The sequence below is a fragment of the Bubalus kerabau genome, chromosome 11 (genome assembly GCF_029407905.1).
Source record: "Bubalus kerabau isolate K-KA32 ecotype Philippines breed swamp buffalo chromosome 11, PCC_UOA_SB_1v2, whole genome shotgun sequence".
In the NCBI taxonomy this organism is placed as follows: Eukaryota; Metazoa; Chordata; class Mammalia; order Artiodactyla; family Bovidae; genus Bubalus; species Bubalus kerabau.
The window spans coordinates 6,128,304-6,138,352 of record NC_073634.1 but is presented as its reverse complement, the minus strand read 5'-3'; the positions used below and the strand labels follow the sequence as shown (position 1 = coordinate 6,138,352).

The 10,049-nt window shown below is 50.6% G+C and overlaps 1 protein-coding gene and 1 long non-coding RNA gene across 6 annotated transcripts in view; one reads left to right on the top strand and one right to left on the bottom strand.

Moving 5' to 3' along the window:
* Positions 1-347: 347 nt before the first annotated feature.
* Positions 348-10,049, bottom strand: part of LOC129622765 (tyrosine-protein kinase ZAP-70) — a 40,280-nt gene continuing 30,578 nt past the window's right edge. For all 4 annotated transcript variants that reach the window (XM_055539382.1, XM_055539381.1, XM_055539383.1 and 1 more), the window contains 5 exons: positions 9,403-9,609; positions 7,445-7,637; positions 7,222-7,362; positions 7,010-7,122; positions 348-2,378 (listed from right to left, as the gene is read on the bottom strand). In XM_055539382.1, coding sequence (XP_055395357.1) covers positions 2,255-2,378; positions 7,010-7,122; positions 7,222-7,362; positions 7,445-7,637; positions 9,403-9,609 — 778 coding nt within the window. In that variant the 3' untranslated portion in view covers positions 348-2,254. The remainder of the gene's footprint in view (positions 2,379-7,009; positions 7,123-7,221; positions 7,363-7,444; positions 7,638-9,402; positions 9,610-10,049) is intronic.
* LOC129622766 (uncharacterized) lies at positions 2,759-9,969 on the top strand. 2 transcript variants are annotated; one of them, XR_008700125.1, is made up of 6 exons: positions 2,759-3,341; positions 6,738-6,796; positions 7,050-7,149; positions 7,574-7,642; positions 9,157-9,286; positions 9,582-9,969. It is a non-coding gene; the product is annotated as an uncharacterized LOC129622766 (long non-coding RNA). The 2 variants fall into 2 exon arrangements; XR_008700126.1 differs by lacking the exon at positions 9,582-9,969 and adding an exon at positions 7,896-7,949 and having other exon boundaries at positions 8,608-9,396.

The window sequence follows — 10,049 nt, the reverse complement described above, 5'->3', positions numbered from 1 at the left end:
TGGGGAACACCGCCATCTCGTGGTATCTTTGTGAAACTGCACCCTCTGTCATTGGTTCCAACGGTCATTTAGAGCGAGCACAACGGCATTCTCCAGCATCACCCACTCAATGCGCATGAGTTTGAGCAATCTCTGGAAAATAGTGAAGGACAGGGGAGCCTGGCCTGCTGCAGTCCATGCGGCCACAAAGAGTCAGACACGACTCAGCAACTGAACGACAACAGCATTCTCCAGTGCATTTGACACCCAGAGCCATCACTTTCAACACCTCCTCCCCATAAAGTATTTTCAGCAACAATTACAACATGAAACAAGAATAATGACCATAAAAGAAATGCAGACAGCGAAAATGTTTTCCCTTGTGATATAATACTTTATGTAACAATGTAAATAATTATCCAGGAATAACAAGTAAACAAATAATAAAACTAAAATACCGGCAAACAGTGTACCTTGGGAAGCCACAAAACAGCGCTATTGATGTAACTTTTTTCATTTGCTCATTCATTTGAAAAATTAAACAATTTTTGTATTTTAATGATGTTAGTAATAGTTTATGAACTAATATATACATTTACCAAATAAAAGACTGTATCGCATGGTTTGCAAGCCTTCACAGCTTTAAAGACAAATAAAAATCTCCAAGTGGCTGCACAAAATGACAAAATGGAGGTAATTCAAGTTTGTGTCTTTATCTTTACAATTGCTGCGCTCTCCTTGTCTGCTGTCAATCCTTGCAGGAAGATACAGTCTGGCAGGGCTTGGGAGCCCTCAAACAATTCCAAACGATGACAGATTTACTCTCCAAACAAACACAGAGCTGAGAGTTTGTGTGTCTGGGGTTGACTGTAAAACTGGGAGTTCTCTCAACTACTTTGCAGGTAGAATGCAAAGCTCATGAAAGAGTATGCTAACATGAAGCTCACACGTAAATCATTACAACTCCATAAGCGGTAAAAATCACAGTGAGGTCTATACCTAAGTTAATAATCCCAACATCAATTTCCTGGTTTCGACAATGCACCCACATCACCAAGGTTCTGGGGCCGCCTCCTGGGTGCCCCCTGCCCACCTCCCCACCCAGGTCTTGTGCTCAGCCTCCACACAATCCTGAAGACCCCCACCCGCACCCTGTAGTTCTACAAAAAAACCTCTGACTTTCTAGAGCTCCACAAACAAAAAGAAAGAAAATCTATCTTCCCCGAAGCCGCAGAAAATCTCCTGGCCTCTCCCTGGTTTTGAGGGGGATACATGGCCGCCCTGGAGCCCTCCGCACTTTGAGGCCAGGGAACTGAGCCAGGGGCCAACTTCAGCTAAAGATGAGGGGGAGTGAGTCCAGAAAAGACAGACAGGGACCTGGCTCTGTTTCACGCACCCGGGCGGATTCTGAGCTCCAGCACCCCAAATCTCCGCGCGGGGAAGCTGAGGCAGCGAGGGCCTGGAGATGGGTCTTCTCTGGAGCGGGATTGAGCTGGGACTGAGTCCGCACACGGGGCATCAGGTTGATAAAGAGTCCCAGCTGCTACTGCCTGGACCCAGGGAAGAGGAGAGGCAGCTGAGTAGGCCGAACGGAATGCTGGAATCACCTGCTGCTGCTGCTGCTGCTGCCGCCGCCGCTAAGTCGCTTCAGTCTTGGGGCGTGGCCGGGGGAGGTGCCAGCAGGGTGTTTCAGTCTCTGCAGGTGATGGCTCACACGCAGCGAACACGGGCAGCGCCTGTTTCACGCCGAAGGTCGGGAAGCTGGGGTCAGCAATGCCCCTGGCCCCTCAGCCCCTAGGCTCACATGAACATGTTCCCAGGGCAGAGGGGTGGGAAAGCCAGCTCCCCAGACCCACACAAAAACAGCTGCTTCAGGCACTTCTCAAGGACCCCTTTCCTGGTCCTCCCAGCCCCACCCCAGAAAGATGAGGGATCACAAACAAGGGAGAAGCTGGAGTTTATTCCAATGATTCCAGGTCTCGCAGCCTGAGGACTCCCAGAGTCTGCCTTTCTGGACCCAGAGGAAGGAGGGTCCCGGCTGTAAGCAACCCCCCTCAGCTCAGGGCTCCCCCGTAGATTCCAGTCCAGGACCATCTTCCCCAGGTCTTGCTTCCTCCCCCAGCCAGAGGGGCCGGGTGACCGGGCTGGGAATACTAGACCAGCGTGGGCGAGAGAGAAACTGAGGCGGGCCCAGCCTGGAGGTCCCGGGAGAGAGCTGAGGGCACAGGAGGACAAGCTGGGGGCGTGGGGTCTCAGGCCCTGGGCCGGGTGGAGCTCAGGGACACGCAGCCTCAACCCCGTTTCCACAAGCGGCGGGCTCCTCTGCCTTGCTCGCCAAGCTGTAGTAGTAGGTGCGCATGCGCTGTTCAACCGTGGCGAAGTCCGGGCGGTCCTCCCACCTGTGAGGGTAGTGGAGATCCAGGCGGCTGGCTACACCCCCAGGACCCAACTTCAGCTTGTGCGTGGGCATGTAGGAGGCTCAGAAAGCAGTGGGGCAGGGGTTATTGGGTGATGGCGGGGGACGGGGGGGGTGAATCTCCTGCGTGTAGACAACTGCGATTCAGGGGTTGCCCTCTGGCATAAGAGAAGGACTGACATCTGACATACAGGGTGGACAGGAAGCGTATTCGTGTCCTGACTGCTGGAGACTTAGCAATGAGGACTCACTGAGTGTTGGGGTGACAACTTGACTCCAGGAAGCTGGGACACTGAGTGCTGAAATACTGAGCATGTGTATTTGGGCAGGTACTTGGGTGCTAGGTGCGGGCTCACAGGGATGCAAGTATGCTGCCCGGGATGGAAAGGAACACTGGAGTGTGGAGGGGGGTGGGTTCATCTAGTGGAGATTCCAGGTATTAATGTTACCATGTGTGAAATATCCATGAATTGTGTTGGAGTGTTAGACACTAGTCTCTTTGTATATTGAGGCGTTGGTGTAATGTAACGAGAGTTTCCTGATAGAGGCTGGCTTAATATATATTGGAATAGGAATGATCTGATCATTTCTTATTAATTTATCATAAATTTGTTGTTCAGTCGCACAGTCCTGTCCGACTCTTTGCAACCCTGTGGACTGCAGCACTCCAGGTTTCCCTGTCCTTTAGATCACCCAACATAAATAGGGCGTCTATTTATTAGATTGGCCGAGAGAAGCTACCCCCTGCCCAAGGCCAAGGGCGGCGGCCAAGAGGAGCTACCCCACGTCCAAGGAGTGGTGGCTGCACGGGTGCAGGAGGGCCGAGAGGAGCTACTCCACATTCAAGGTCAGGAGGGGCGGCTGTGAGGAGCTACCCCTCATCCAAGGTAAGGAGCAGCGGCTGCGTTTTGCTGGAGCAGCCGTGAAGAGATACCCCACGTCCAAGGTAAGAGAAACCCAAGTAAGATGGTGGGTGTTGTGAGAGGGCATCAGAGGGCAGACACACTGAAACCATAATCGCAGAAAATTAGCCAATCTGATCACACGGACCACAGCCTTGTCTAACTCAATGAAACTAAGCCATGCCGTGTGGGGCCACCCAAGACGGGCAGGTCATGGTGGAGAGGTCTGACAGAATGTGGTCCACTGGAGAAGGGAATGGCAAACCACTTCAGTACTCTTACCTTGACAACCCCATGAATAGTATGACAAGGTAAAATGATAAGATACTGAAAGAGGAACTCCCCAGGTCAGGAGGTGCCCAATATGCTACTGGAGATCAGTGGAGAAATAACTCCAGAAAGAAGGAAGGGATGGAGCCAAAGCAAAAACAACACCCAGCTGTGGATGTGACTGGTGATAGAAGCAAGGTCCGATGCTGTAAAGAGCAATATTGCACAGGAACCTGGAATGTTAGGTCCATGAATCAAGGCAAATTAGAAGTGGTCAAACAGGGGATGGCAAGAGTGAACGTCGACATTCTAGGAATCAGCAAACTAAGATGGACTGGAATGGGTGAATTTAACTCAGATTACCATTATATCTACTACTGCGGGCAGGAATCCCTTAGGAGAAATGGAGTAGCCATCATGGTCAACAAAAGAGTTCGAAATGCAGTATTTGGATGCAATCTCAAAAACGACAGAATGATCTCTGTTCGTTTCCAAGGTAAACCATTCAATATCACAGTAACCCAAGTCTATGCCCCAACCAGTAACGCTGAAGAAGCTGAAGTTGAACGGTTCTATGAAGACCTACAAGACCTTTTAGAACTAACACCCAAAAAAGATGTCCTTTTCATTATAGGGGACTGGAATGCAAAAGTAGGAAGTCAAGAAACACCTGGAGTAACAGGCAAATTTGGCCTTGGAATACGGAATGAAGCAGGGCAAAGGCTAAGAGTTTTGCCAAGAGAAAGCACTGGTCATAGCAAACACCCGCTTCCAACAACACAAGAGAGGACTCTACACATGGACATCACCAGATGGTCAACACCGAAATCAGACTGATTATATTCTTTGCAGCCAAAGATGGAGAAGCTCTATACAGTCAGCAAAAATAAGACCGGAAGCTGACTGTGGCTCAGATCATGAACTCCTTATTGCCAAATTCAGACTTAAATTGAAGAAAGTAGGGAAAACCACGAGACCATTCATGTATGACCTAAGTCAAATCCCTTATTATACAGTGGAAGTGAGAAATAGATTTAAGGGACTAGATCTGATAGACAGAGTAAAGAAATAGAGGAAAACAACAGAATGGGAAAGACTAGAGATCTCTTCAAGAAAATTAGAGATACCAAGGGAACATTTCATGCAAAGATGGGCTCGATAAAGGACAGAAATGGTATGGACCTAACAGAAGCAGAAGATATTAAGAAGAAGTGGCAAGAATACACAGAAGAACTGTACAAAAAAGATCTTCATGACCAAAATAATCCCGATGGTATGATCACTCACCTAGAGCCAGACATCCTAGAATGTGAAGTCAAGTGGGCCTTAGAAAGCATCACTACGAACAAAGCTAGTGGAGGTGATGGAATTCCAGTTGAGCTATTTCAAATCCTGAAAGATGATGCTGTGAAAGTGCTGCACTCAATATGCCAGCAAATTTGGAAAACTCAGCAGTGGCCACAGGCCTGGAAAAGGTCAGTTTTCATTCCAATCCCAAAGAAAGGCAATGCCAAAGAATGCTCAAACTACCGCACAATTGCACTCATCTCACACACTAGTAAAGTAATGCTCAAAATTCTCCAAGCCAGGCTTCAGCAATACGTGAACTGTGAACCTCTAGATGTTCAAGCTGGTTTTAGAAAAGGCAGAGGAACCAGAGATCAAATTGCCAACATCCGCTGGATCATCAAAAAAGCAAGAGAGTTCCAGAAAAACATCTGTTTTATTGACTATGCCAAAGCCTTTGACTGTGTGGATCACTATAAACTGTGGAAAATTCTTCAAGAGATGGGAATACCAGACCACCTGACCTGCCTCTTGAGAAACCTGTATGCAGGTCAGGAAGTGACAGTTAGAACTGGACATGGAACAACAGACTTGTTCCAAATAGGAAAAGGAGTACGTCAAGGCTGTATATTGTCACCCTGCTTATTTAACTTATATGCAGAGTACATCATGAGAAATGCTGGACTGGAAGAAACACAAGCTGGAATCAAGATTGCTGGGAGAATTATCAATAACCTCAGACATGCAGATGACACCACCCTTATGGCAGAAAGTGAAGAGGAACTAAAAAGCCTCTTAATGAAAGTGAAAGCGGAGAGTGAAAAAGTTGGCTTAGAGCTCAACATTCAGAAAACAAAGATCATGGCATCCGGTCCCATCACTTCATGGGAAATAGATGGGGAAACAGTGGAAACAGTGTCAGACTTTATTTTTTGGACTCCAAAATCACTGAAGATGGTGATTGCAGCCATGAAATTAAAAGACACTTACTCCTTGGAAGGAAAGTTATGACCAACTTACATAGCATATTCAAAAGCAGAGACATTACTTTGCCAACAAAGGTCCATCTAGTCAAGGCTATGGTTTTTCCAGTAGTCATGTATGGATGTGAGAGTTGGACTGTGAAGAAAGCTGACTGCCGAAGAATTGATGCTTTTGAACTGTGGTGTTGGAGAAGACTTGAGAGTCCCTTGGACTGCAAGGAGATCAGCCCTGGGATTTCTTTGGAAGGAATGATGCTAAAGCTGAAACTCCAGTACTTTGGCCACCTCATGTGAAGAGTTGACTCATTGGAAAAGACCCTGATGCTGGGAGGGATTGGGGGCAGGAGGAGAAGGGGACGACAGAGGACGAGATGGCTGGATGGCATCACTGACTCGATGGATGTGAGTCTGAGTGAACTCCGGGAGTTGGTGATGGACAGGGAGGCCTGGCATGCTGCGATTCATGGGGTCGCAAAGAGTCAGACACGACTGAGCGACTGAACTGAACTGATTTACTGGATTGCTTGGATGTCTGGGTGTCAGTGTGACAGGTGCTGTCCTGTGGGATAACTGACGTTGGGACAGTAAGGGGGTCAAATATTGGAATGCCTAAGCACTGCATGATTAGTGAAGGGTGACAGCTTGTTTGGGTGCACATTCCTTGTGCTTGGAAGTGGAGATACTGCTGATGTTGGGGGTTAGGGTGTTCAAGCACTGGACTTCAAGCAGATGGAGGTGGGGGATATTGAATATTTGGGGGCTTCAGTGTTGACCTGAATGGGCAAGTATGTGTTGGCTGATGGGGAAAAGGAATTATATCATACAATGGAATATTACCCCATGCCCTGAGTATTGGTGTCATATTTTGGGTAACAGTACTGACTTGTTTGAATCTTGCAGGATTGCATGAGTGCTGGATGAGACTGAGGTTTTAGATGCTGGAGCCCTGGTGTCCACAGGTAGGGTGATGGGGTGCTAGAGCATTGTAGGGTCAATGTGTTGAAGAGCTGAACACAGAGGCAGGGGAGTAAAGGTACTGTGGGTTGGAAAGGCCATGAACTGCGTGGGTCTTGGGGTGGGAAGAGTGATGCTTGACTGTCGGACACCACAACCTCCTGCCCCAGGCCCAGGTGTCAATTCAACCAGGTACCCTCCCACCCGCTGGCACTCACTTGTAGGTCCAGCAATCACTCATGAGCTTGTACATCTCAGGGGGACACTCTGGTGGGCACTCCATCCGCTTGCCCTGCTCAATGAAGGCCATGACCTCCGGGCCCTTCATCTTCTGCTCAAGCCAAAGTCAAGTGCACATGTGAGTAATCAGGGCTCCCTCCCCCAGTCCCCCTTCCCACCCAGCCAACCAGCCGCCTCTGCCCACGCCTGCCTTGTAGGGCTTCTGCCCGTAGGAGAAGGCCTCCCACATGGTGACTCCGTAGCTCCAGACGTCGCTGCGGCTGGAGAACTTGCGGAAGTTGATGCACTCGGGCGCATACCACTTGAGTGGCCACTTCCCGGCTGAGCGGGCCTGGGAGCCAGGAGATAATGCTGAGAGGGCTCGGGCACCCGCCACCCCCAAGCCCCCCACCTGGGCACCCGGGCGGGCTCACGGTGTAGTAGCTGTCGTCGGCGCCCAGGGCCTTGGAGAGCCCGAAGTCGCTGATCTTGGCGTAGTGCCGGTTAACCAGCAGGACATTGCGGGCTGCCAGGTCACGATGCACAAAGTTTTTCTCTTCCAGGTACTTCATCCCCATAGACACCTGGTGCAGCAGCTCCGCCACATTGCTGACGGGGATCTCCTCCCTAGGGTGAGGGGGAAGAAGGGAGCAGCTGGGAGAGGATGCCAAAGGCCCCAAGGGGGCAAAGTGCAAGTCTGATGCAGCTGAGCTTCTGTTGAACAGGAGCGAATTGTGCACCCGCTGTGTCCTAGGCATGGGGCGGGGACACACCCAGTGTGTGAACAAAACAGGCACAAACGTTTGCCCTCATTCAGGCTTTAAATTCTACCCACCGTGATCCCCAAACTTAACACATTTGCCTGTATCCCCTGTGTGCCCTCAGGGAGTCTCCTGGGCATCTCTAAAATAATAAAGTCAAGCTCCTGATTGTTCACAGGTATGTGTGCACACACACACACACACACACACACAACTTCCCTTTCATCTTTTCACGTACTCAAGCCTTGCCCTCAGCTCCTCTTCTTCACACACAGTAGTCAATCTATCAGCAAACCCTGGCAGCTCTGCCTTCAGAATTCCTCCAGTATTCCCCAACTTCTCTCCACGTCTGCTTCTGCCACCTGGACCAGCCCCCATCATCACCAGCCTAGACCTGAACAGCCCCCTCTGTCCTCACCCGCCACGGCCTGTCCTTCACACACCGGACGCAGGTCTCTCCTCCTCTGCTCACAGCCCCCACAGCTCCCGCCTCACTCAGGGTAAATGTCTGAGTCCTCCCCATAGCCAGCAAGGTCATGCGTCACCCACCTTGTCACACCCCTGCCCATATCACCTCCCCCGCCTCCTGCACTCCTCTGCGTCACCCTCATGGCCCGAACTCACGGCCCCTCCACCACTCCGGCACCTCAGGGCCTTTGCACCAGCCGCCCACTCTTCCCCCACAGCTGCACCTGGCTGCCTCCCTCGGTTTGCAGAAACCTCACATTCTCACTTCTCACCTCCCAACCTGACACTATACACTTTATTATAATTATTATTAAAACCTCTCTTCCTCAACCAGAGTAAGGGCAAAGAACTTTTGTCTCTCTCTTCAGTGATAATCTCAAGTGTTGGTAATAGTCCCCGACACAGAGAAATTGCCCAGAAACACCTGTGGAATAACTGAGTACCTGAGCTGGGACCCGTGAAGGCACGCGCTCCAGCGAGAGCTCGGGTTAAAGGTCACGTGCCTCCATGAATGTAAAAGATTCTGTCATAAGGGTAAGAGTTTGAGGCATGAGGAAACCAAATGGAACTGCAATTTCTTTGTATTAGAGGTCGGCCAAATTTTTTCTCTAAAGGGCCAGCGAGTAAGTATTTCAGCCTTTGCAGGACACATATGGTCTCTGTCACATGGTCCTTTTTTTTTTTTTTTTTTTTTTTGGAGACCTTTGAAAATGGAAAACCAGGCTATACAAAACAAACCTGGCTGCAGTTTTCTGACCCTGCTTTAGGTCAAAGACAATCAACTATCACAGTGGATCTTGATTTGGCGGAGAGAGCTGGGGTGGCAGAAGCAACAGAGCTAATACTTACAAAGCTCTACAAGGAGTGCTAGGCCCTGTTCTGAGCACTTTATAAACATCAACTCATTTGACTTCAAGGGCCCCTGGAGGGGGCATCGCAGTTTTTCAAATGAAGAAACAGACACAGAAGAATTAAGAGACCTGCCTGGAGTCACAAGAGTGAGTGACAGCGCTGAAACTCAAACCTGAGATCAGATCTGTCAGGGGTGTAAGTGTGGGAGGCAGGTGTAAATGTGTCTAACCTGGGGAAATGAGTGTGGAGCACACCTCTGGGTGGACAGGCTCAGCCCCCAGTCCCAAACGCCCCCCAGCCCAGGGGCTCACTTCTTCCCGACCAGGAACTTGTGCAGGGGCCCGCCGCCGGCCATCTCCATGACCAGCATAAGGGCCTCAGCCTGGCAGACTCCAATGAGCCGCACGATGTAAGGGTTGTCCAGCTGGTGCATGATCTGTGCCTCCCGCATCATGTCGTCCTTGTCCGCCTTCTCCGTGCTCTGTTTCAGCACCTTGATGGCCACGTCGATCTGCTTCCTGCCGTGACACAGGGAGGGGCACCGCCTGAGCCCGCACTGGCCTGGACCACTCACTCCCTCATCCCCACCGGACCCGCCTCTCTTCCCCCGACTTGTGTAGTGGCTGCTGTGGTCTGCCGCCTAGACCTCCCCGTCACTCAGAGCTCACAGCCAAGCCCCTCACCAAAAAGAACTGGTTCAGTTTCACCCTCCCCAGGGCCAGCCTGTATCCAATGACCTGCGTGTATCCAATGGCTAATCAATGGAGGAGACGAGGGTTGGCCCCTCTGCAGCTCCCCTGCGATCAGCCAAGGACTCCATTGCAACTGCAGCTAGCCCAAACTCTCCCTGCCCCTGGCCAGCTCCTCTCACTCCCTCTCGGGACTGTCCTGAACTCTCCCAGGTAAGCCCCCCTCACAGTCAATCTGAAGTCTTATCCTGGCTCCACCCCACAAGGCC